The following is a 27,636-nucleotide window of genomic DNA, read 5'->3' as shown; positions in this document are numbered from 1 at the left end:
CAGAGTTAAGCGCACTTCTACACACAAACACAGATGCTGCCACGCAATACTCTGTCTACCTACAGGCACACATGAGTGCACCCGGGCAAAGGAATACAACATGCGCAATTATTCACGCACCTTTTCCTCTTGCACACTACAAGTGGCTTTCATCAAGCATATTATGATTGCAATATTACTGGAGGTGGAAGTATTAAAACTAATAGGCTCCATCCCTGTCCTGCACTAGCTGCATTTTCTACTCCTGCCTTACAGGAGCTCCCACCATTTTCCTTCATCGTCACTCCAGCCCCAGATGGTAAAGCACTGTGACCAATTAAAGACTTCCCTGAGGATAGAACCAGTTATAGCCCCAGCCATCTGACCATTTCTGTTTTCTAGTGTGTGTATGTGCATGTATAAGCCTTGCAAGAGATATCAGTGCTTTTTAATCAGACTACAAAGCCTTGTTTTTTGGCCAGTTCCATACTCCCTCTCGCTTAAAAAGCATATACTGGCATACAAGTCCAGGAATAGTCATCTAGAGCCTTTGCTTGGCTCCTCCTTCGTGGCTCCTGTATCACCACATTGAATCAAGCTAGAGACAGAGTCAGGGTCTATTAGTGGTGAAAAGTCTTAGCAACTGTACACGTGTTCTGTTACCATTTCAGAAATGGTATCACTGAAGGAGATGGGTGACAAAGGGAGGTGGGCAGTGCTCAATCACTAGGCACCCATCCAGCAGGGCAGCAGATGAGGGAGCAACTGTCTGTATGAGCTGCCAGCACTGAGGGAAATTAGGCATGTGCCAGCCCTGCTCCTCTCACTCTCTCTCACCCACATGCAACACACCCACACGCTCACACCCACTTCTTTCCGCACACATCCCAAGGTGGCCACCCAGGCACCGGGGCACAGGTGGCAGCATATGTTTGTCGTCTGCTCTGAGGTCAACTGAGAGGAAGAAACCGACTGCCTCTGTCTGCTCATGTGTGAAGCGTCAGTCCGTACTTACAAAAGCTTTTAGATACTTGCAAGTGTGTGTGTGTGTACACATTGTTAGAATCTGTACAGCAGATTTAAGATAGTGTTTTGTCCCCGAGTTGGAATTTGAAGGCAATGAGCTTGCTTGCCTCGGTGCTGCTTCACTAAATTGAGTTAAGCCTCCCGGGCTTCTCTACTTTTATTTTTCACTTCTACACCAGCACTTAAAAAAATAGCCCGTGGCATTCATCCTACACTCAAATCCACTACATCAGACATTTTAACTAAATCTCTGTTTCCCATTGCAAATAACGAGGCCGTGATTAGTATGCTAATGAGGTGGGTGTGATGCTAATCTTTAAACCGGTATCCATTTAGTCCCCATCTCCTTTAACCGTCCTTTGCATATGCCTGTCAATAAGGACAGCTAAGAGTATACAGAACTATAAACGACAAGGTTACCCATGAAAACTTAAAGTAGTGCAACATCCCTGTCAACTTGCTCTGTGCAGATAACATTGTTAGAGCCTTTTGATTAAGTTGATACTTAACATAATCTACAGCTTCTTATCCTGCGTGGTCTTTCTTCCACATGCTTGATGCTATGTATGAGCCATCAGCATGGAGGCCCAGTCCCGTGAAGTGTAGCTTCTGTGCTTGCTACTACAGCCAGTTGTGCTGCACAAATGGTAAGATCGTTGCCAAAGATTAGTTGGCAGAGCACGAAAAATTTATATGGGTGGAGTAAAGAGTAACTCAACAATGCAACTATTCTGCCATTGCACACACAGGACACGTTATGTCTTTTACAGTTGTGTAAGTGTTATGCCCTGCCACATGGCAGGCCGTAAATGCCAGTATTTGTGTATGCTCTTGTACATAAAATAATGTGTAAATACATTTGGATGGTGGTGTGCATCCATATTAAAAGGGGTTACTGAAGTGAGAAAGTCCCTCCCCCCCCCCCTTTTTTTTTTTTTTTAAATGAGGCTTCCAACCAACCGCCAACTTTAAACAATGGAGCAGAAGCATCCTGGAACGCACTCAGAACCGTGTGACTGCTCGAGGATATTACACTAGAAGTTCCACTCTTTACCAACACATTTTAACAACGTGAATACAACCACTCATTAGCAAATTCATTCACATCCATATTTATGATGAATTCATATTCAAACGGTGACTGTGCTCCGTTAATCTCGCAGAGGAGGCAGCAGGCCCCTGAGGGTTAGCGCTTAGCTAAGCTAATCAAATCAACCAGAGGAACGGTGGAGTATCTTGAGCCCATTACATAAACATTAATACACACAAATGCATGTGCATCCACGTGCACATGCATTTGTGTGCATACAAACATGCATTTTATGGTTTTCTAATTTGTTGACACACGAAATCCTTTCTCATCTGCCAAACTCAGTGGTGTAGGGCAATGAGCTAAATGCAGAGCACCACTGACATCGTTAATATTTTTGTAAGTGTTACAGTCAAAATCTGCAAGGCAGTGAATGTCTCAAAATGTGTCTGTAGGCAATGATGGTTTTCAGCTTTGTAACAGCAATAGCTGGCCCATCTTGCACCTTAGTAGTTTTCACAGGTACAGCAAGTCCCTTACAAGATCCAGGACCTGATTTGGTCCAAATCTTACCGTACTCACTGTAATAGGGTAGAGTGGTGTGAACTGAGCCCAGCTATCATAATGTTCCCAATATAAAATTGCTGTTTTAAACTGTGTACAGAAAACATGATTGTATTTTTTAAACAACTATTCTCTTCTTATTCGTTTGTTTAACACTATTTTGAGTCAGGGTCGTTATCCTGTTTACTTAGACCGTACCAATTTTAGATCCCTTCTTTAAAAATAATGTTATGGAAGTCAGGTTCCAGTGTTTGATCCGCTTGCATTTGAGTCTAAAATGTTGGAACTGTTAGTATCGGCAACCTCATTAGTTTGGTCTTCTGTGACTTTGGCAATGTACACAATTAATTTGTCCGATATCCAAACTGCTTTCTAACTGAACGCGTCTATTCAGTGTTTCAAAGTCACTCGAGTGTCAGACAGTTGGCAGGACCTAAGAGGCATCTTAGAGCGGTACCTAGTGTCAGAAAGACATATGTGATCTTGACTGTTTTGGGAAAGGTCTGAAGATAAATTTAAAATGTAGTTGCTTAACTGCCAGTTTTAAAGAGCCATAGATGGGTAGGAAAATATAATTTCGGAATCATTTTTATCTACCCACTACACAGTTTGCACATGTACATACAATAAAGTCCGACTTGTCCTACATGACTACAGAGAATCAAGGTATCCTATGCAGCACTATTATACTCAGTGCTACACGTTCTATTCAGTGGTTGTATTGTCTAACACGATGATCCACCGGGTTGTTAAAGCCCTCTTCACTGATGTTCAGTGGAAAGCGTGTGCTCCAATGGGAGCACTACAGCACCATCCCTCTCAGACTCAATTATGGGTGCGACATCTGTCCTGACTGACAGCTCACTACAGTGTGTGACTGTGGCTGTGTTTGCGTTTCCAGTGTGCATGCATAAATGTGTCTGCGTATGGTGGGTAAGAGTGGCAGTAATGTTATCGAGCAGGAAACCCCGTCCGCTAAAGTGGATGAGATGTGCAAGAAATTGCAAGCCAGCCACAGTGATAAAATCTCTTTCCATCTGGAGTCCTGCCTGGTCGGTAGCTTAGAGCCAGTTTGTGCATGCATACGCACACATACACACGTTTCTCTGTTTCTGAACACACTTAGTCATAATGCATTGCCTAGCTCCTTTCCTTTTAACTTTTTAGCCAAATCTTTGACAACCTTTGCACTAGCCTGAAAACCAAATTTAACCCGCCAAAAAAGCCATTTGAAGGTCACAAAAGGAATGCCTTCACTGTGTTGGTTGACTCACACAAAGACCAGAAGATCTGTGTAAGTGCAAGAGGCGTGCACAAATGGAAGGAAAGGAAATCTAATTATAAAAAGAAACAGAAGGCTGTTAAGGCAAATCTGAGGGGAAGGAAAGAAATTTAGGTGTCACTGCAAGGAGAGACAAAAGAGATAAAAAGCTCCAGTCACATTCAGGCCTGTGCTCCCGATCAATACCAAGAGACACAGAGATACAGCTTCCCCTGTCTATTCATCTGCTCTTTCTCTCCCCTACTCGCCCCTTTCCCCCAAACAGGCAAACATTTTACTCTTCTTTTTTATTTTCGACACAGGGCTTCATCTTCCCTTCTTCCCTTAAAAAAAGAAAAGAAAAAGAGATTCCTCCCTTCATATTTTTCATCCCATTTTTCCTCATCAGCCTTTATTCAATCACAGATTTCCTCCACAATCTTGCGCTTCAATCACCCTTACGGCTTTCTCCTGTGATAAAGCTCAGTGAACAGCTGTATTGACAAAACCATATACCTGCATGACAAACATGGGCTGGGGGGGCTGAAGTCTGGAGTAGGAATTGACTCTGTAGATTGATGGAGTGAGCGGGATTCAGATGGGGAGACAGCATAGAGAACAGGAAAACAGGGGAGGGGGGGTGTCTTTGTACGAAAGATAGTGAGATGACATTTTCTTGTTCTGTCTATCCCATTAAGTGAAGCAGAGGAGTGCAGCTTGGCAGCATTGAATCCTCTGCGAACAGAAAGGCAGGGAAACGCACAAATCAGACACGTGCACAGTGCTGAGCTCAGCAGAGGGATGATCCCGCCACTCTTATTGGGAACGTATGTTTTTAGCAGTGCACAGTCTCAGCAATGCTTCGAAAAATCCACACTCCTCTTTTCCCCTTTCCCTACACATTATGACCTTTGTTGGGCATCACTTCACTACATAAGCACATTTTTTTATTACTGGGTCAACAAAGGGGAAGAAGTACTCCCCTTCAGACCCTATAAGCACTGCAATGGACAGAACATGTTTTTTTGCAGATTGGTTTAATCTGCAAACCAATAATTGCATAAATGCATTATCTGGACTGTGCCTGGATCACTGCTCACTAACTATTAGTTCTAATAGAACGGTACTTGTCATTGGGAAACATCAGGAAGCAAAGTTAATCATATTTAAAGAGGAATTGTAAAGGACATTAAAGGGACAAATGGTTATAGCTGGAAACGTAGGTCAAAACATCTCCAAAGAGCAGGTCAGAAGAAGAGCTACAACATCACAAACTGCTAAAAGCAAAATGTGGCTGTGAGAGAAAAAGATTGCAAAGCATGCAAAAGACTGCAGACTGCTGGAAGTGACAGTTAATGAGCGCAAGACTGATCAGAGTACCCGTGGTGACCCCGTCCACTCCTAGAATGTGTACAATGGCAAACATGCATCTGAAGGAGACCATCTGCTGCTACTGCCTTGGTATTTGATATCACAGGGCGCCTTCAGAAGTGTCTTGAAGTCCATACTGTGACAGATCAGCTGTTTATTGTGGCTGGTCGGTGTACGGGGAATTATGATTAATAGAAACAGGCTAACAGACTTGTAATGATAACAGACATTCACCTGTGCTTTGCACCACGCTAAAATAGCCTCGAAGGAAACTCAACAATGTAGGAAAAACATCAAAACACACACCGGTATCTCTAAGCTGGGAAAATAAAAAATGAGCCTGCAACATACGCACAAAGATAGAAAAGGAAATACAAGTGTTCAGCATCCTATGGACTCACTTACACAGATGCAATGTTGGCAGTCTTTTTTTTTTTTTAATATTTGTTCAGTCATGGTTTAACTTATAAAGTGATTCATTTTGCTTTCAAATACTGGTTATTTGTTTTTTAATAATGTTCATTTTTATGCCTGAGAACAGAATATGAGCTGGGTAAGAGAATACACAGCAGAAAAAATAAGGAAATTAAATAAATGAAATATGAGCCATAAAAATAACCAAAATAAAAACTCTGGAAAAATTGGGTATTTTGCTGCGGTTTGTTATGAATTTGTTTTGGGGTTTTTTTGCCCAACGGTATTTGAATAATGGGAATCTCCAAGGTCTCAGCTCTAGTCTTTTACTTTTTCCTCTTTCCTTCTCAGACGCCTCAATTTGTGCTGGCTAATTGCATTTAGGAGTTGCATGGTGGTTGGTAACTGCATTAACCTCGGGAGTCACATCAGGCAGAGACTATTTAAAAACGCACCCCTATAGCACCAGTTGTATTGTGGGTAATGCCTCTAGGAGGCGTAACCAATCACATCGGAGTGAGACGAAGAGCTCATCAGTTATTGGTCACACACTCTTTTCAGCATCGCTCCACTACCTATTTCCAATACTGCCTCCTTCTGTCCCTATTCCCCTCTTTTCCAATTTCCTTATGTCTGCCTTTTTTTTCTTATTTTATTTTATTTTTCTTTAACAAAAACAAAACAAAACAAAACAAAACAAAAAAACCCCACACCATATATTGAAACTTTTACTTCCTCAAAACTGCTTGCTGCCAAATGTATTTTTTTCTGATGTCACACATCTCAAGATGGACATGTTCTTCTTTTCGCTCATTTAGAGAAGGCGAATAACAGAAAGCCATTTGTTCATGAACTTACCATGGCTTTGATTACCCATCTTTTTTACTCTGTTACTACAGTCCTGGCTTCTGCCAAACATGGAGGCTAGAATCTGTATATGTGCCAGCACAATGACTCCTGTGTGTTCTATGGCAGTGAGGGTATATGGAGAGCAGCGTGTCTCAGCGAGGGCTTGTTGTTCTGCTAGTTGTTGGACAAGCTCGCACACAGGCTGGTGCGTAGGATAAGGACAACCGTGACGGCCATGTCAGGCTGTTGTCCTTTTCTTCTGCAATCTGATGTGTAGGAGGAAGTCAAACAGGCACAAGCACACACACATAGAAAGAAAGAAAATCACACACAAGAGCATACACCCAAGTAAAACAGACTGAGCTTAGTCAGCCTCCAACTTAAGAGAACGGAGGTGTACAAAGGGAAATGCCAGGTGATCTTTGACTTTAAAAAGCTTCACATCACTCAGGTTAAATGCACGCCTTATGTAATATTTGACAATGACAGTGGAGCATGCATAAACAACAACAACAACAACAACAATTATTACAGTAAAAGCACATGATTAAAAAACAGAAAAAAGGGAAAAATGGTTATGCATTTATGCGACATATACCCTCTATTGTGATGACCATAGCAAATTGTGGTTCACTCAACCCAGTTTGCTAATCTAGTAAAGCGGTGCGAATCATAATTATTGCTCTGTCAAACAGTCATGTGGAGCTTTACATCTGCTGCTGTCCAGACTTCCCATCAGAGCTGCCCACTGAAAGCTGAAGGTTTAAAGCAGCAGGCGAGCATTCAACATATAACAACGTGAGCAGCGCTTCTGTTTAACTGATGAGAGAAACTAAATCGTTTACCTCATCACAGATGTGGGAGAACCTGCAGCAACTGTGAAGTGCATGCAGACAGCTGTGATTAAGCTTCTGTAATAAACCCTGAAGTGTTTAGATGTACTTAAGTTTAACACTCTGGCTAAGACAGACTAAGGTAAAAACAGAGAAGCATGGTAGATTGTTTTTGTTTTTTTAAAGGAGTTAAAATCATAAGCAACATGCTTGAATAGAAAGACAGATGATGTTTCAACCATGACTCTAGTAGATTCATATTGGTGACACAAAGGAGCAAATACTCGAATCATAATAGGAAACTACTAAATTTGATTTCACTAACAGAATTCTAAAACATCCCACACACATTTTCAACCCTGCAACAAAAAAATTAATCTACAATTTTAACACAGTTAGGTAGCTGCGATGAGTGTACCACCAATTCATTAAATAACCAAATGTAAAACAAGATCACAATCCACTTCTGCTTGTGTGTTTAACAAAGGCAAGAAAATATTTTTAGGGTGTTTTCACACTTTAACCTCTTGGTTTCGTATCCTTTCACACTAAGACAAATCCAAGTGAACAAATGTCCCACAGAAGTACACTCGGTCTGCTTACTGGCCTGAAGTGTCTCAGAAATAAGCAACAAAAGTAAATACAGGAAGACTGTTTTTGATTAGTGGATAAACAGAAAATCTACATTTATTTTATGCTACAGTTTGTCTACATCTATAGAACTTTTCCAACAGTCAGATTGCTTTATGTTCAAGGATGCAACAGTTACTTCAAATATGTAACGTACGCCCGAGCTGGGTTAGATCGAGATGATGTGAGCGAACCCTTTTGGAGCTCAACTGGAACCAGACTGAGAGCACCTCCTCCAAAGGGCCATGATGCGGTTGTGCTGGTACCATTTTTCGCAAAAGAGCAAAATGAATCTGACTTCTAAATAGCAAAGGTGTGAAAGAACATTATGCTGTCAAAGTCAAGCTGCTTTCCCAATCCAAATGCACAGAGGAAAATAATAAAATGTCAAATCTAACCTTTTCTCCTACATACTAAGGATCTTCCCGCGGTTTGGAGCCATTCCATAATTTAGTGGATATAATCCAGAATGTGTGCAGTGGTGGCTAATTATCATTTGCACAGGTGAAATATTGGTCTTTTGGGACCAAGCAGAGAAACCTTTTCAGCTGATTAATGGCTTTACCTTCATGGAGGATAGAAAAAAAGTCAAACTTTCTATCTACCCCCTCTCTAAAAAAAAGAAACAACCCCTTCCAGATAAAAAGAGAAGCAGGTATCACATTTCAGGTAGTCAATAACACACAGTTGTTGTATCCATCTGATAGACAATACAAGATGTTAAACAAAAGGTCACAGTATCGTGCAGAATAATGTGCAGGTTCATGGCTGAAACTACTTCCCTTTAGGCAGCAAGTGTTAAGTTCCACATTAAAACCCTTCCCTGCTCTTTGTACAGAAAGATGACAGTGGATGAAACATATCACCTTGAGTAAGACTTAATACAGTAGTACTCAGGGCACAGATTACTGTGCAGCCTTCTTCCCCTACAATTAACCCAGCCACCCCACTGCCAGACACTCACACAGACATATCCCTTCTGTCTCCCTTTCTATCTCACTTCCTACATGCCTATATGTCTTTCATAATACTCCCTGCTTACGATCATCCTTTGACACTACCCTTGAAACACAATTCCTCAAAGGCACCATCAGCAAAGGTTTTTTTAAATACATCAGAGGGAGATCAAATTAGAGAAAGGGGCCGGGGTTGATGATTAATAGAAACAGACACGTGACAGTAGGAAAGCCAGACGAATGTGCTATAGAAGAGAAATAGGAGGGTGAGAGGAGGGAGAACAAGGTATTGTTTGCTCACAGTGGTCCAGGGAGGCAAACAGCTGCCAGGGGAATACACAGGGACTCAAAAGCACAGTAGAGGAAAGGGGAAGAAATGGAGACCCTGCTGCGTACCCCTGACCCTAGAAACTGGGTTAAGAGGTTAGAGACACAGAAAGAGGCTCAGATAACAGTCCCTCAACACCTCCGCTCACATACTCTGTCTAGCTCTCTCTCACACACTGATCTATAAATACTATGTGCTATCAGCACTGCTGTTTCACAGTGCCCTGCAACTGAGCCCTGCCCCACATTCAGATCATACTGCTCATGCTAGAAAATACAAACCACTGAAGTCCTAATAATAACTTATTTGGCGAAAAAGAAAGCTAAACTAACCATTGATCTTCTAGGCAAACAATGTCTTTGCAATGGTGACTCAAAAAGTATGCAAATATTTGCATTTCTCAGCTCGCAGTGATACTGTGCTTTCATCCCATCGGAATCTGCTTTGACCTTAAAAGGAAGGTCAGTCGTGAGAGAAATAAAGGCATGAAGTTATGGGGGGAATGGAGTGACAGCTGTGTCTTCAGTACTGCCTTTTGGGTAGATGTGTGTATGACTCCGGAAAATAAGGAGCGGGAGAGGGGAAACTACTGACTGCTACAGTCTCACATTCTGCCAGTACACTGAAAGAGCCCACGGCAATAGATAAATGGGTGGTGTGGGAATACCTGTGTGGATGCGTCTTGGTTTTCCCCCCGTTCAAAACAGGTGGGAAATACATGACAATGTAGTGGAGGGGAAAGTCTTTCAATGCATGTTTCAGTGTGCGCAGGTGCTTTTTTTTTACAATTATAATTTTTTTACAATTATAATTATCCTAACAGTCACTGATCAAACTGTTATATCATTACGCCAAAATGGATGTTTTTTTGTTGCTTTTTTTTTTAGCTAATTTGATTTAATAAATTAAAGTTTTCAAATTTCTGCTAGCAGAAAGCAGTAGAATATACAGTAATGTGAAAAAGTCTTAAGCCACTCCACATGTCTTTACATTTGGGTCCCAAGATATCACACTTTCTTGTATTTTTTTAGTGATCTCGAGCAAAAGTTCTCCAGCCTTTTCACCAATTTTCCATCCAGTTCTTGTACCCGATCTTTTTCACAGGAACGCTTTTTTTTTTGTTTGTTAAGCCACTAAAAACTGACCTATGAATCATTCAAGCATTAAAAAGGCACCTAACACAAAGGAGGAAATCATCCATCATGTTCATCGATGGGCTAGCCTCCCTAGAGCACTACATTACTGAAGCAGTTCGAGATCATCTTGACAGGAAATGGAAACAGAAGGCAGCCAAAGAAGAGCTTTGAATGTCTCAAGAATGCCTTGAGAACTATTGTTGAAGATTATTTAAAGAAATTAGAAGAAAGGCTGTGTTGAAGAATAAAGTTCATACCAAATGCTGACTTTCAAGATGTTATGTGTACATGTTTCAAATCGCTGCACGTAGTTCCCATCCTAGCAAAATATTAAGAAATGAGGGGTGACTCGAGACTTCTGCACAATACTGTATATCTGTGAAGTGGCACATAAACTGCACTGCTGCAAAGGTTAGATTAGTGCTAATGAACCTCTGTTTGAAAGGTGCAAAGCAAACCTCCTCTCCCTAAGCTGAATGCTAATTCAGTATAAAATCTTCCAATTATGTTTCTGTATGCGTATCACAGATGTCACATTAGCTGCATGCTCATGCTCAGCTACACACAGTTTTAGTACCTGTGGTACCGAGATGTGGTTTGACTGCGTGTGTGTGTGTGCATAAGCTTGTTCTGTGTGTACACGTGCGCTCTTAGAGACTCACCAGTGAGGTTGGTGCGTGCACTGTAGGATCCCAGGTACCGCCCGTCTGTATTGGGTGTGTAACACTCAAACAGACCTTGGTCCTTGGCCTGCACTTTGGTGATGTGCAGCACAGCTGAGTCACTGCTCAGCTTCTCCACAAAGATCTCCCCACTAGTCACCCTCTGGGAATATACGGCATAGGCATAGTTTTTCGTAGCTGTGCTCACAATGCGAATCTCCCGGTCTGGTACTGAAGGGAGGTACATGGACCACTCGAAGTTCTGCTCCGTCCCCTCTTTGTAGCCCGTCACATTGCACCAGATGGTCACGTGTGAGCCTTCAGTCCGTACGAGCGGCCCACTCTGCACCGTTACCACTCGCTGAGCCACAGCGACACCGGCTAGAGATGGAGAGGTAGTGGGAGCAAGGGAGGAGTGGACAGGGTGAAGGCAGGGAGAGAGGAAAGAGAGAGCATAGGTTACAAAACTGCACTTTAAATATTTAGCATTAACAGAGTTTATGCCCCCCACATCTCCCAGGAATACAGAAACAGTGTGACATGTGCAACTAAGCATTCACGGGTGTGCTTACCAAGGTCGAGGTGTGCACACAGACTCACCCGAACGAGTTCTGAACACCAGTAACCACTTAGAAAAACGAAAAAGAAAAATCACAGTAGCTCACAGCTATAATCTAATCACGCTCACGGCAATCACACACATTCGCATGTTAACCCTTCCCCACAAGGACACCACCGCAGCTGTACTACACTGTGGTGAGAAGCAGCCATCTGGGAGTCAGGACGGAGGTCAGCATGAGCTGGTAAAATGCGTGTCAAGCTGTACAGACTACAGCTGTGGTTGAAACGGATAATAAACACTGGTTGGCTTGATGCATCCCTAATCTTTAGTCCACATCACGAGTAGAGGTGTGAGCAGACAAAGGATTAGAATCAAACCCATAAATCAGCTGGGTTTATATGATCAAACAAATTTATTATGAACAACATATTGGTATCCAATATGTTGTTCATAATAAATTTAGCCACACACAGTGGTTGCAAGAAATTTTAAGACAGGAACGCCAAATAAACTATTTAGAAAATAGTTGTTGTTATATTTAGTAGTTCTTCCACCAGAAAGCACCAATAGAAATAAAGCTGAAAAAGTAATTCTCACTCACTCACTAGGGGGCGGGGATTATAACTTGGTGTTTTATGTTTATGTACAATGCTGCTCCAGTCTTTAAACTCTCTGTGAGTAACTAAGCATTTTATATCCTGCAAAATATATACGTGGCCATTAACATTTTCACTGACATTAATTAAGTTTCATAAAGTTATATTATTTACGCACATTAACATTGAAATGTCTGAGGGCAAATCATACAGATTTATCCGGTACCAACATTGTTCACCATGCTATTCTACTAGTCTGTCATTTGCTAAGAAGGTAGCTTTAAAACATCTCCCTCCTGGCTACACACTGCTCTCATTATAAACAAAAATAATTAGTGAACTAAACCATCACAGGGGACTGCAACAAACTGCGAGCAAACCAAGCCCTTGTCAAGACCGATTATTATCACTCTTTGTAGCCTATATTTAGGCGTTCAGCATATGTGAAGTTTGCCTTAACTCCTTATACACCCACACGCACACACTCACACACACACACACACACACACACACAAAACCACACATATCAAACACACACACAGAGAACATTCGCCATTCAGGGAACAACTACAAACATCCCTCTCATTGGGGCCAGAGACAACAGAGCATTTACACATACCCCCAAATCCAGACAGAGTGACAAGTACGCTGTTTCCTGTCTGCACAAGCAACTGGGGATTGCAGCTGTGTTTTCGTGTGTGGGTGCGTGTGTGTGTGTGTGTGCATGTAAGAAAGAACGTCTGTAAGAGGCTGTGTCTGTAGGCACAATGCTCAGCATTAATAATTCACTAGAACAGCTTTTTAACTTTAACATCCTCACTCTTACCATAGTAACTTTCTCTCACACTTGCACTACACCCGTCCTTTCATTCACTGTGAGCGCAGGTCCATTAACACCCATGTTTGCCTAACCAAGGTCAATCTTGTAGAAAAACAAAGGCCCTTTTGCAAATCGTGCTCGCAGAGTCCGCAAAACGTAGATGAACGGGAGGAAAAGTTACGATGATTTTGCTGTAGGAGAGTACTTCCAATAGAGTCGGAGCAAGCATCGTTATCTAGATGAGGGGCTTGTGTGTCGTTTTGTTTTCCTTGCTTCCTGAGATTCCTGAACACCTTCCACAAATGAACAAGTTTTACAAATCTATTATTGTGAGTCCCTCACCTTAGTACTCTATGAAATCAGTTAGACTGAAGTGAAAACTGATTAAAATAATCATTCCTCAAGGCAAGGATTTCAAAATTGTACGCCCTCATAATTATGAAAGCAGCCACTGTAGATAGGTTGACCTTTTCTTCAAAGAGAAATGAAAAACAAAACGCAAAAAAACTCAAGTTAAATTGTTCAAACAGCACAATTATGTTGTGATATTATTGTGTTACTATAGAAACAAGATAAAAGTTCGGAATCTCATTGTAGCTTCCGGTAAGGTCACCAAGCCTTGCTACGTTCCTGTGCGAATATTATAGAAATACTATACAAGACTTGAAATGACAAAGTAGTGTTCCAATTCCACTCTTAATAATGCTGCACTCGTAAGCAGTGTGTGTGGGGGTCATAATCATATTGACATTTCGAATGCGGTCTTGAGTCATTTTTCATAACGCATCGACAATGCTTTATTTACACATTCAATCAATAACACACAACCCATTTAGGCAAGTCATCTTTTGTTTGAACATGGAAATGGAAAGGAATTCAAAAAAATAAAAAGTCACTAAGCAAAATATTTATCCCCGGATTTCTGTGGAGCCCCCCTGGGGGTCATGTGGTAGAGGAAAAATAATTAGAAGAGGATCCACAGAAATGGATTAATAAACCGCGCACACCAGTCAGAGAGGGAATTCAACATGTTTTCATTTATTATTTATTATATTTTCGTTAATAAACTTGCATACTTGTTTATCCAATTTGTATGCAATCTGTGCCGTCAGCTTTTTTCTGCTTATCTGCCAGCTTTGCACATCTTTTTGGACCTGCACATACTGCTGTACCACACTGCAATGAATCATAACCTGTTAAAAATTTGGCAACTGACTTTTACTTGATATAAAAATGTTTCTACAGAGAGAAAGCATTAAGCACTCAAGACAGAACATCTACAATGAAATGTGCTGGCAAAATCTGTCTGACCACAGCATGGAATGTAGTATGTAAGAGCAGGAGCCATCAGTAATGACTCAGACCTTGGTTCCCCCAGTGTTTCTTTGCTGTGATGTCAGTGTGCTAATCTGGCGGCACCCGGTCTACCCAAATCCAAGTCTGTACTGCTGCAATAGTGCTCCTCACGCTGCAGCTTCTCACCCAGAACTGCTGGAAACATATTACTCATACATCCAGAAAAAGAAGGAGGAAAAAAAAAAACAAAAAAAAAAAACATACGACTCATACTGTGTTGGTGCACTAAGAGCTTTCCTTCACTTGTCTCCTGTCATCCTCATGAAACAAGCTTCTCCTCATTTCTGATTACTCTCACTCCCTTCCTCCATGTTTCACCAATCATCAATCCTCCCCTTCGTCCTGCCCCTGCAGTCTCTCTTTCTCTGGATATTCCTGTCTCTTTTCTGTGCCTCACGCTTCTCTGCATCTTTTCAAGCAGGATTTAAGCAGCTCTGTGAAACTTCAAAGTGTCCATCGCTCTGCAGGCTGTTTAGAAAGGATGACAATGACAAACCAAACCCTGCAGACCTTCAACTGATCGCTCTATTCCACCACCCTTCCACAGTAATCCTGAGGCCCCCCCCCATCTCCCAACTTTTTCACCTCTGGCTGCGCTGCCTTGATCTCCAAGTGTCCATATTTGTTCAACAAGGCCTCAGATATTCTATTATTAACGCTCGTCTCCATCTCTGCATACCGCAGATGTCCTGCTTTGCTACCTTTTTCCTTCTCTGGTATTCCTTTCCTGTATCTCATACCTCATCATAGCTGGCCCATTGCTTCCCACACAACTTTGGTGCAAAAACATGTGTCCCACGTCAGGTGATGAAGAATGACCACAAGCAAGCTGACCTTCCTGTTGATCGGTTGGAGGATATAGCAAATGGGAGCAAAAAATAGTTACACTCTATGAACCCTCCTCTAGTCCCAAAACACACACACACACACACACACACACACACACACACACACACACACAGCAACACACACACACCACACATATCAAACACACACACACACACACACACACAAACACACACACACACACACACACACACACATACACACACACACACACATACACACACACAGAGAGAGAGAGAGAGAGAGAGAGAGAGAGAAAGCTGCAAAGAGGATTAAGCTAAGAAGAAGGGGGGGTTAAACACTAATCCAATCATTCGTGGCCAGTGTCTTATTCTCAGCGGAAACAGCAGTGAGGCCACTCGCATTCATTCATACCTACACCTCACATCATCACTCTTCTATGACACATGATAATTATACACCTTGAAAGGTGTATAATAAAAAACACTGTAGGGCGTAAGTAATATAGAGGGCATTTTCACAGCGGTGCAAACACATGCTAATGTAGAGAACAGAGCTGTCCATCAATGACTCTCACTTTGCTTCAGTTTTTAATTACATACCCACACGTGTAAATACAGATTATATTCTATATGTGCACACAGGGACGCCCATAAAAAGTTTAAGCAACCTAACGAGGATCAGCCTAATGTAGTTCCTTCATCCCAACCGCAGTCAGGCTGTACAATACCCACACAGTATAAATACTGTTTAAAAATGATGTATATTATTATCACTTCCACTGTACTTTACGTATATATCAAAAAGAAAAATCTTGGTGTATTTTACTGTATATAGTAACCATCTGCATCTCTAATTCACCTGTTCTTCCCTTTTGCTGCTGTAACAAGTGAATTTCCCCAGTGTGGGACTGAATAAAGTATGTCTCTGTTTATGATATAAAGGTGAGGCGTCAGCCTTGCTTTACTAATATAATATATGAGGTTAAATTACTGTGAATTCGTAACACTTGACTGATCTAATACAAAAAAAATAGATTAGACTCCTTGTAAATGCATTTATTCAATTGCCTTATTCTGAGTGAATAGATACTATCAGATTTTCTCAGTGAGAATAAAACCTCTGGCTTTTTCACATCAGAGGTTTTTATATTTCTATGTTTGTTTTGTTAAGAGTTTTACTTCTCTCGCTTGAAGCAGGTTGTTTCTAAAGTGGAAAAAGGTGGTCACAACTCCGAACATCCATCCATCCATCCATTTTCTTCACCTGTTATCCAATTCTATGTCGCATAGGGGCTGGAGCCTATTTCAGCTGTACACCCTGGATAGGTCGCTACTTGATTACAGGGCTAACACGTAGAGACAGACAATCATTCACGCTCACATTCGTACCTATAGCCACTTTAGAATCACCAGTTAAAATAACCTACTGAGAGCCCACACAGGCACAGAGAGAACATGTGAACTCCACTCTACCACAACCCTACTGTATAGCTCCAATCATTTCTTGATGCAGACGGAAGACTTTTTTGTTGTTCTTCAGTAGCGATAGAAGTCAAGGCGTGACAATATATGTCCACAATAATGATGACATCACATTACACTGATTCTGTGATACTGTATTCACTGCAAGAAAATCATCTCTATAACTGAAGGAGTAAAAAGCAGCCTCAAAAAGGCAAAAAAAAATTTTTTTACCCTCTGCACCATTGCATCAATGACTTTATGTATTATTATTATTTAATTTTAATAACGTGTCAGTTGAACCTCTCAGTTCTCTGATTAGCTTCTCCCCCCACTGACTGCTGTTTCCCCTCTGTGAGTTCCTTGTTTTTCTTCACAGCTGCCACTTTTTCAAGTTGGTGTACTTGTGTTTACTTCACCTTCAATCATTTGGTAAACTCCACCACAAGAAATCATGAAATATTGACTAATAAGGTTGCAACTTAGCATGAATTATTAATATTACAGGGAGATACGCAATGCATAAAACTAAATAAGTTCTGTGACTATTTTAGTTTAGCGCACAGTGGTTTGAATCTTAAACTGGGATTATAGCCAGTGTTTGAGACACTGCTGGCCCTTAAACTTCACCTTAATGCTTTTTGGCAAAAACTATTTAGGAAAGTTGAACAGGGGACCGTCTAATGATTCAGCGAAACACGACTTAAAAATATGAACATGCTACATATAAAAAAGTGCACTACATCAGTGTCCAGTTTGCCCAAGGGAGGTTCAAAATGATCCAGAGTAAGGCAGCAATAAGAAGAGCAAAGGATTACACGGGGAAGAGAAGAAAAAGAGCGAAAGGGGAAGAACGGTTGCCTCCAGGTTGCAGAGCATTACAAAATGCACAAAGCTTTTGAATATATATTTTACACCTTGGGGTTTGGACCCCCTTTTGCCTCAGGAGCTGATGATGTAAATCTTCTGTTCCACAACATCCCAAAGGCGCTCAATTAGATTGAGATCTGGTGACTGTGGAGGCCATTTGAGTACAGTGCACTCATTGTCATGTTGAAGAAAGCAGTTTTAGATGGTTTGAGCTTTGTGACATGATGCAATATCCTGATGGGCGTAGCATTCAGAGGATGGGTACACTCTGGAGCTACACTTTCATGTTTTTAATGCCTAATTCTGATCCAACCATCTGAACGCTGTAGCAGAAATCGAGACTAATCTGACCAGGCAACATTTTTCCAATCTTCTAATGGCCAATTTTGGTGAGTCTAGCCTTAGTTTCCTGTTCTTAGCTGATAGGTGAAGCGTCTGGTGTAGTCTTCTGCTGTGGCAGTCTGTCTGTTTCAAGATTAATCACTTTTTGTATTCAAAGATTCTCTTCTGCATACATTGGTTTTAACAAGTGGTTATTTGAGTTGCCGCCGTTGCCTTCATATCAGCAGTCTGGCCATTTTGCTTTGGCATCAACAAGGTATTTTCACCCAGAAAACTGCTGCTCACTTGAGATTTTCTCATTTTCAGACCATTCTCTGTAAGCCCTAGAGATGGTGGTACAGGAAAATCCCACTAGATCAGCAATTTCAGACTCAAACAAGCCCATCTGATCCTAACAACCATGCCATTCAAGGTTGCTTAAACCACCTTTCTTTCCAGTTCTGGTGCTCAGATTGAACTTCATCAGGTCATCTTACCATTGTGCACATGCTTAAACGCATGGCCTAAATGCTGCCATGCAATTGGCTACTTAAATATCTGCATTAACCTGCAGTTGAACAGGTGTACCTAACAAAGTGGCCAGTGAGTGTGTATATGCTGCTAAATAATGTGCTGCCATTTGTGTTACAGAAAGAAATAAAGACCAAAGAGCGATGACGAATATTTTCCTGTCCACTCTTCCCTGCACTCATTAACCATACTCCAAAATCACTCTGTATATTTCTCCCTCTAGGCCCCTGAAAGCATTTGACCCTGTTAACATCATTACCAGAGACAGCAAGAGTGCCAAAGACACAGAGAGATTCCAAGATGAGGCAAAACAGAAGGAAAGAAGATCAATGGAGATTTTTTTTTTAATGCAAGAGGGGCACATTAGCAGTCAGTAAGGGTATGATCACAATACAAATTCTAGCTTCTTTCTCAAAACTGTCCAACAAAATAAACCTTTACATGCTAAATCATATCGTGCGCCGCAAAGAGCACGAATTGTATTTTTGTAATGCCTCTTACGTGAAAGTGTCTGTGCAAAAGAAATGTGATTTAACAGACTAAAATTCTTCACGTTGCCTCTGCAGAATAAATTTAACATTCGGCTTGTCAGGCTTTCCACATGGCACTATGTAATCATCCAAATGTAAACCCAGCAATAGATTGATGACAATACCCGACTTTATTTCCTATAGTTTTCTCATCGTATTGGAGAGACTCTAGACAGCATCGAATATTGCAATTCAGGCCTCGTCCTCTTACTCCTCTTGTCATCCGTGTCGTTCCTGCAGCGATAATCATGGCGTGTGTCAGATTGTAGAAGTCGCTGCAGCAGGGCTGTTTTTAAAAACCTCTGACCCTTGTTCCAGCTTCAGAATCTTTAATATTGACAGCCTCATTTATTAAGTGGGAGCATCTTATCTTTTGTACTTAAGTGAAAAACTAAATGTTTTCCCTCAAGGCACTGTCGAACAAACATCTGAGTGATAGGGAGAGATGGCTAAAAAAAAAAAGAAGAAGAAAGAAAAAGCAAGTGTTACGTCTTCCACGAGAGGTCAGTTACATAGGCCGGCTGGTCAATCCAACTGCTGACGAACAGCTACAACAACTGCCCATTACACCCACACACTTCTAATCACAGCGACAACGACAGAGTACAGGATGTCCACGGGGTTGGTAGAACAGCAGTTCAACTGTATGTCACCATCTTGTCTTTGTATGTGTCAAGTAAAGAGACAGAGGTGATGTTAGTAGTACATAGGAAATGATTGCAAGACTTAAAAAAGACTAATAATAAATAACAGATACACAGGGCCGAATTCACTAAGGGGTAGATGTGTTAAATGGAAGAAAACAAAGCCAGAGGGCAAGAAGAGGATCAGAAGTAAACTAACTCGCACATTTTCGTATATATGTATGTGAATAAGTGTGCACTTCAATTCTGTGTACGCATTTATGCTCCCCCTAAACTTTGCACGAAAAGACTTCACAGGCAAGTACCTTGTGTAGTGTTATTTAGTTCTATTTTTATTTCGTATATATATATATATATTTTTTTTTGGGGGGGGGGGGGGGACACAAGTGAGATGGAGCCAATTTTTGGGAGAGATTGTTTGACATTCCGTGAAATACAAATGTGTCCGTGTCTGAATGAATACTTATTTGCTTTCCTGCTCTTTCAGCAGACCTGAGGTAAACGTGGTGAGCAAGATCGCAGGCAGCAGCCAGTTAGGTTAGTCTGACTGTCCGGTTATAACAACAAATAAAGCTCACAAATAAAAACAAGTTACATCCTTCAAACCGACGAGTCATAAAAGAAGCCCAAGTTGCAGTTTTCCAGAAAGTTATGTGTTACATCCTTTATTTAAAAAAATATATATATCTGGTAGTTAACGTTATAGTGATTTCAAAACCTTGTATCATTATGCTATGCATTGCCTAGACAAATAGCCATTGGATCCAATCTTGTATCTGGATTCAAAGACAACGATTTTAAGACAATAGATCTTTTTTTTTTTTAATGCCATTCAAGTCTCACTGCATTCAAATCAATCATGCTATAGTCTCCATTTCTGTAACTGCCATCCAATTCTCAAATCTCGGTGTAAACTAGGACTCCTGCTTTGAATCACACCTGGGTCATGCTGTCCTCGCGCCTCACTATGCTAACTAGTTCTAATTTATGGGCCTCCTGGGCTGTAGCAGTCATGACCTCACCTGCGCTGTTGCTCGTAACAGCTGGTGAGACCAGGATGGAAGCCGAGGGGGGTTCCTAATTCCTACTTCTGCGTCAATATGGTGCTGAATGCTCGAAGTGTGAGTGGCCACTACACTATAAATGGAACCAAGCATTAAGGATACGCCTGCTTAGCTGAAATGTAATTTTTCAGTGTGTGGGCTGATTCATATTTTCTCCTCTCCATTTCCGGTGCTGGCATTATTCGTCAGTAGTGTCAACAGCGCAGAGCAGATCATAATCTATCCTTCTCGACAGAACAGCTGCCTCTTCATCCTCCCTCCTACACCCTCAGCTGCTTCGCCTTCTTGTTGGACCACGTCGGAAAAAGAGCTTTTAAGTTTTATTGTTTTATCCGGAGAGATCATACGGAACGGATAATCAACACACAGTCACTACTGTGACATACACAGCTAGAGCAGTAGCTTGACATATAAATTTAATTAAAACCTTAAACGTGTGCGTGAAGGTCATTCCTTAACAACGGCGCATAATGATTAAAAACAGAGCTGGCTAGTAATGCTTTGTCTTCCACGCTCCAGCCAAGGCTATAGCAAATTCAAAGGAACCTATTATGCAGGCATTTCCTAATTTCTGTCATAAACCTGTATAATAGTGGATCCTCATAAACTCTTTCCCCGCCAAAGCATTGTTTACCAGTGACTCACGAATCGCTAATGAGTCAAGGTGTCTTTACTCTATGATTTATATCACACAAAAAAAAAAAAAAAAAAAAAAAAGAGCAGAAAGTTGGATTTTTAACACCATCTCATGACATAATTGCTGTAACATGTAATTACTGGTGATGATGGTGTTTAATGTGGTCAAAGTATCAGTTACTCACACCAGCCTATGTACAAGCAATCCCTGTGACCCCAAAGCTTCAAACTTCCCTAAATGTTTGGTTCCCCTTATTTTTTCCTACTCTTGGCTCACAGATGATGACAGAGAGCATCCTAATATGGTCATCTTGGTTCCAAGGGAAAGCCAATCAGAAGACCGTTAACTTGAAAAGGAGGGGGAAAGGGGCTGCAACAATATTAAAGATAATGCAAGCAGAGTCTAAGAATAAAAATATGCCGTTTGAAATTATATAAATATAACAGGTCCACATCAGGTGTTTGAAATGCTTTTCTGGAAATGTGCGACTCCTGAATTATGGAATCTGGGTTACTGAAAGGCAGGGTAAACACATACAGTGTAACAGATGGCTACAGTCACTGTAGACTGATGAACAGAACTTGAAGGAGGGCCGTCTGTGCCACATTGAGGTGTCTACATTAATAGCTGAAAGTGACAATTTTTCCATGGCAAATACAGCCATAATTCCAACTACTGTTTGTCACTGTGAGGAAGACAAAGGCGTCTGGACAGAGGACAGAGGTAGTCTGTCTGGGCCAATCATATCTACGTGCACACACAAACACACCTTCAGTGCACTTAGTGCTTCCATCTACACCCCACCCAAAATGCATTAACTCTATGTGGACACCTGCTACCACACTAACCTCCTCTTCCCCAACCCCCCAGTCATAACCAACCTGATTCCCTCCTCCCAACCCCCCACCCACCCACCACCCCACACACACATCCCCCACCCGGTCTGAGTGACAAAGCATTGCGGTCTCAGAGCTACGCCCAAACCAAGCTATTCCTCCAGAAATAAGACTAAAGGAAATATATAAATAATAATAAAGCTGTACACAATATATGCAGTCGTGACTAACTCTTACAGAAGAGTCGAATGTTCGCGTTAATTGTCGCAAAAGAAAATGTAGCTATAAAAACCGCACAGCTATCTCTGGTCATTATCCATCTTGTACTTGTGTACAATTATGCCTGACAGCTGCGTCTACTTTATGTACACTGGTTAGGTTTGGTTTTTTTTGTATGACTGGCAACTTGCTATCAGTTCCCACGTTTGTGCATTAAGCCGCAGATTGGAAAGAAAACTAATTAACTATTAATTACTCTACTTCAAACAGACTTTTTCTGCCATTGTCAGTCATTTTGCCTCTCAGGCAATGAAAGACATGCGCTTGTAAATTCATGCATTTATGCATAAGCAATTAGACACACAAACACACACATACACACGCCAGCACATCTTTGGTTTTATGTGTAAAAGCGAGCGCCGTAACAGAACATAGCGGTAAAGTGAGTCAAGCGCTTTTTGCGAAGGGAATGTTGAAGGCAAAGAAACGTTAATATAGACATTTAATTATGCGCACGTGCTTCTTTAAACGCGGGCATAGAGATGAGTGTCTGTCAGACGATGAGGACGTGGGGGTGGGGGGAGTGGTCGCCATAGTTACAGCGCCTGGTGTGCATCCCACCCGCGTGGGATCTGCTTGGGTGGAGGATCAAGCAGGGAGCAGGGGAGTGTAGCAGCGTGGAAGGACAGCAACTCAGTACTGTGGGTACTTGTGTGTGTGTGCGTGCGTGCGTGCGTGCGTGTGTGTGTGTGTATAGGAGTGAAGTGGAATCCTCTTGTCAACCAGCCATCATGACTCCTAACACAGAATCGCAAAACGGGAGGAGTCGGCAAAACCCCCAGGGATTTGGGGTGGGGGTTTGTTGGTCTTATAACTAAGCAAGAATGGTGCATGTAAATACACCCACTAAATGCGATTGTTAAACTTAGCACCTTCCCCTGAAACTCCAAAGATAAATATCTGGTTTGGATCACACTTGAGGGCAGTTTCTAATTAGTGCTCTTTGAAGAAGGGGTGGGCTGGGCACAGTATTGTTTAAAATGAGTGGGGGATGGAGGTCAGGGGCTATTCACTGGAGGAGGAGGAGAAGCAGGAGGAGAAGGAGGGGGAGGCATGCTGGAGTACCTTTTAAGCGTGTGAGTGAAGAGAAGCAGGGGCACGTATGCAAATCAGCTCCAAAGAACACTTAAACAGTTTACAAACTCAATGGCTAAAGGGATGTTGTTGGGATGTTATCGCAAAGCACGAGATTGGATCTGAGGCGTGAATAAGCGAACAGGCCCGGGAATGAGAATGTGGCAGAGTTATGATGTAGGGAAAGGCCTGACAGTTTACCAGAGATACCGCAGCAGAGTTAAGATCAGACACAAAGCAGACGCTGCCTCTTCTCTGTCTCCAGCTCCAGCCACTTTCCTCATTCGCCGTGGCAGGCAGGAAGTCTCCTACAAGAACTCTGGTTGTCTTCAGTCACTTATCTCCCCATGTTGGAGAGCGACAACTCCGATGTGGGTCATGGGGAGGTGGGGGTACATATAAGGAACTTTTTTTTTTTTTTAATGTATTGTGAGCACTAGAAGTTTGCTCCCTTATAAGGAAACATGAGTTTAATTGCAGCTTTTCACCACTCAGACGATGCAGACAGCAGGGCGAAGGACAACAGACAACACTGGTGTTGTAGGTCTGTGAAGGTTCTTAGTCATCCAGGTCATGGTGTTGTAGGAAAACTCTGGTCACAATTGGGTGCGAGCAAATGGGTAGTAGACTGGCGTCTACTACAGGGCAACAATTCCTTGGCCTGAGGACATGCATACCAGCCAGTATCTGACTTGCTTTTAGGTACACATGACACAGGAAGTTCCCAGAAGACAAAACATTTCTATACTGGCACAATCACAAAACACCACTCATGCAGCTCTATTGATCCATGCCTAACGAGACATCTCAGTCATAATGTTGACCGACGAATAGCTTCTGTTGTCATTATACATCCCAACTTTAATGAATATTTACTGGGAACTTATCACACAGTTTGTGGATGATAGCCAAGCTGTCAGTCTTGTTTCTGCTTTGGTAGTCCCCCCCCTCTGTCGAGTCAACAATGTTATGATATGAAAAAACAATAGCACAAAAGGCATCCTGTCATGGGTATACACAAAGAGATGGGTCTGGTGTTTATGATGCAAACAAGCGTGCGTGCAACTACAGAATACAGCAGGCACAGAAAATAACAAGGGGAGCAAACAGCGCTGCAATCAGACAGCTGCACAAGCTCGTATTCCCCCTAACAGAGAGAAATTGGTCCTCTGACTCTGGCGACAACAGCAGGAAAAAAAAGAATAATAATGAGGAACAAATCTTGGGACTCGCACCAAAAATTCCTATACCATAAACATAGATCAGCTATGCAAACAGCTAGCCGATGAATTATTGCTTTCTGCCTTAGTGTCTAGACGGCACTGTCTCTTGTGTCAGCTGAGGCTTAAACACACATGAAATGCATTCCCCCATGCTCTAACAGCTGACTCAAGGTGCTCAGCATGAGGACGCACTGGTTTGACCGCAAACAAGCTGTAATGCGCGCAATTTTCGGGTGGGGGGCTTTCAGCTGTTGTTCTTATTCAGGACAGAGGAGAGGCGGGGTGTGCGTCAGGGAGTGGCACGACAAACTTTGAATCTCAACAAAATTTGAAATGCCCGAGTCAGCATCAGTGACATTAGCACGGTCCTTGAAAGCGTGGGAGTATAATGGATCACATTCAATGTGTATAATCTGTTTAATGAGAGAAGATTACATTTGCAAAAGATGTGTTGTGAAAATATACTTATATGATCAAGGATTACTTTCAAATGTGTCCATTTTTCATGAAAAGCATTGCTATTAATTGATGATGATGATTAATAATGTAACAATACTGCTTCTGTAAGGATAATTTGAATGAATCAAGAATAAAAGATGAATATCCAAGGACTTTTCGTTTTGCTCTTAATATAGATGGTTGAGATGGTTAAAAACAGAAAAAAAACATGAAACATTTTGTGGTTTTATCAATTTTTCTACTAAAAAGAAACCTTTTTTCCAGTAAATCAAGTATTCCTCTGACAACTTTTGTTTTTGACAATTTTATTTATTATTATTATTATTATTATATTAATGACGCAATGATGTAGCATCTTACTTCTCCTCAAAGGGAACCCATTATTATAGTAAAAAAGACCAGGATTTCAAATAATGAGTGTAATTCTTACAAGCTTGAAAGTCAACACAGGCACAATAACTGGACTGAAATTAGTGAAAACACAGCCAATGTCCAGAGAAAAACTTTGAAATTCCTTCAGAAAGTCTGGTGAACAATTGCTCAAGAACACCTTAAAAAAATCTACACGAAAGTCTGGCTTCATGTCTCCATATAGAGAAATGAATGAGGTCTTGAGACTTTTGCACAGTAGTGTATCTGCTGTTCAAATCTTCTGTTTGCAAGAATAAAGTTGGCTTAAAAGGGAGGATGACTCTGAAGAGGTGTGATTTAAAATGACACAAAGATTCTGGAAAAGAAAGTAATGGGTCCCCTTGAAACCTGCATCATAACATCACTTATAACAGTTATGTGCAATTGTCTTGATGAGTCAATTTCATATGCAAGATTCCTAATTTCTTTCTCTGTTAATTATACAGTTTGTTCACATTAAGAAATGCAAACATTGTAATGAGCTTGTCTGGAATGAAAAATGAGATCAAAGTAGAACTACTTTCAAGCATTTGCGACAATTGTCACGGCACCATATGGACAATCAAATCTGCACTTGAATGGCTGCAAGTACCGCCCTTCTATTTCTGTTAAAAACACAGGGGGGAAAAAAGGAACACTACACATTAGATATGTCTAAACTGATAATGAGCTTATAAGTACCTTCATTTTCTTTGATTGGGCCGGTTTTAGAGGGCCAGCTTGATAAAGGGTCGGCTGATAAGCTCAAAGTTTGATGGTGCTACAACAAGTACTTAAAACTTTTCTCTTTTCGATCAATAGCACTGTAATGAGCCTGGATAACAGGCTATGGTTTCAGTTTCTCTACAGACTTGAAACAAGTGATCAAAAAATAGCATCAAAATCCTCATAAGAGAAGAAGGGAGATGGCTCAAAGGAAAAAAGAAAACAGCCACCACACACACCACCACCATACCATCACTTTTGAAAGTTTTAGTTCCTCCACTAAAACTTCATATTTCTGCTGACCTTTTTCCCCAAAGGATATCATTTCTGCTTTTTTAATGTGTTTTCCTTACAATCCTAATAGCAAAAGGAAGAGACTGTTGAGTGAATGAAGCTCCATTATTACACTCCAGTAAGGACAATTTACTGTAGTCAGACCTGAAAAGGTGAAGAAAAAGATAGAAAAACACTAAAGTCACAAAACTGTGATGCTACAGCAGGGTTATACGTTTAATCTTTTGTAGCAAGCTACGTTCAAGTGCTCCCTCTTAAGGGCCCACCGCAGCCGCTAGACCAGCATATCTGAGCTATATAGCACACTTGATAGGCCAATGTGTAAACCACAAATGCTTAAACCATTATACTATAGATCCACTTCTTCATAGTTTGTAAGGGATGAGCTAAAACATAAATCATTGGTATAGAGTTTGTAGTGCCTGATATGAGACCTGATTTTATCGATGTTACATAGCTATACTAGGTATACTACACATTAAAAACCTGTATTACTCCCTTCCCATCCCCATAACTAACCGTCTCATGCAGGTTTATGCAAATTCATTCATAACACGTTTAAGCGTCATGTGAACAAGGTAAAAACAGATCTTGTTATGCAAGTTGGAAGAGATATTCGACAAATACAGAGATACAAAATGTGAAACACACACACAGGCGTCAGGATTTTGCGCTAAACAGTGTGAAGCTGCTCTTAGACCAGCTCAACAGAACCAATGGCAGCTCATCAGAACCTGAGCATCCACTGGCCGCTCTTCTATCAACCCAGTAAACGGAAACCACTGAGGCATTTCGCAGTTAAACTTGACAGCCTCGCACATATCACACTTCCAGTTTAGTTACATAAACTGGAACATGTTGGATAGCAAGTTGGCTGCCCGGTTTCAAACACACTCACACAAACAGAAGAATGCCCGCACAAAGCACACACACTTTTACACCAAAAGCATGACATCTTTCTCGCTCGCTGTAGGAGAGAAGGAAGACATTCTGTTTGTAAAGCTAATAAATATTCGTTCCTTCAGGCGACTCCTTTTATAAGCTTTATATCATATACCCTGGTGCCACACACACACACACACACACACACACACACACACACACACACACACACA

At 41.4% G+C, this 27,636-nt stretch overlaps 1 protein-coding gene across 1 annotated transcript in view; it reads right to left on the bottom strand.

Annotated features, from left to right (window-relative positions):
• igsf3 (immunoglobulin superfamily, member 3) overlaps positions 1-27,636 on the bottom strand; it is a 78,282-nt gene that overhangs the window by 47,245 nt on the left and 3,401 nt on the right. Inside the window, exon 2 of the mRNA XM_005921346.3 lies at positions 11,040-11,420. Within this exon, the coding sequence (XP_005921408.1) occupies positions 11,040-11,420 (381 nt within the window). The remainder of the gene's footprint in view (positions 1-11,039; positions 11,421-27,636) is intronic.

The sequence above is a fragment of the Haplochromis burtoni genome, unplaced genomic scaffold, assembly GCF_018398535.1.
Source record: "Haplochromis burtoni strain Fernald_Lab_line unplaced genomic scaffold, NCSU_Asbu1 Contig_48, whole genome shotgun sequence".
In the NCBI taxonomy this organism is placed as follows: Eukaryota; Metazoa; Chordata; class Actinopteri; order Cichliformes; family Cichlidae; genus Haplochromis; species Haplochromis burtoni.
This window is presented reverse-complemented; position numbering and strand designations above follow the sequence as displayed.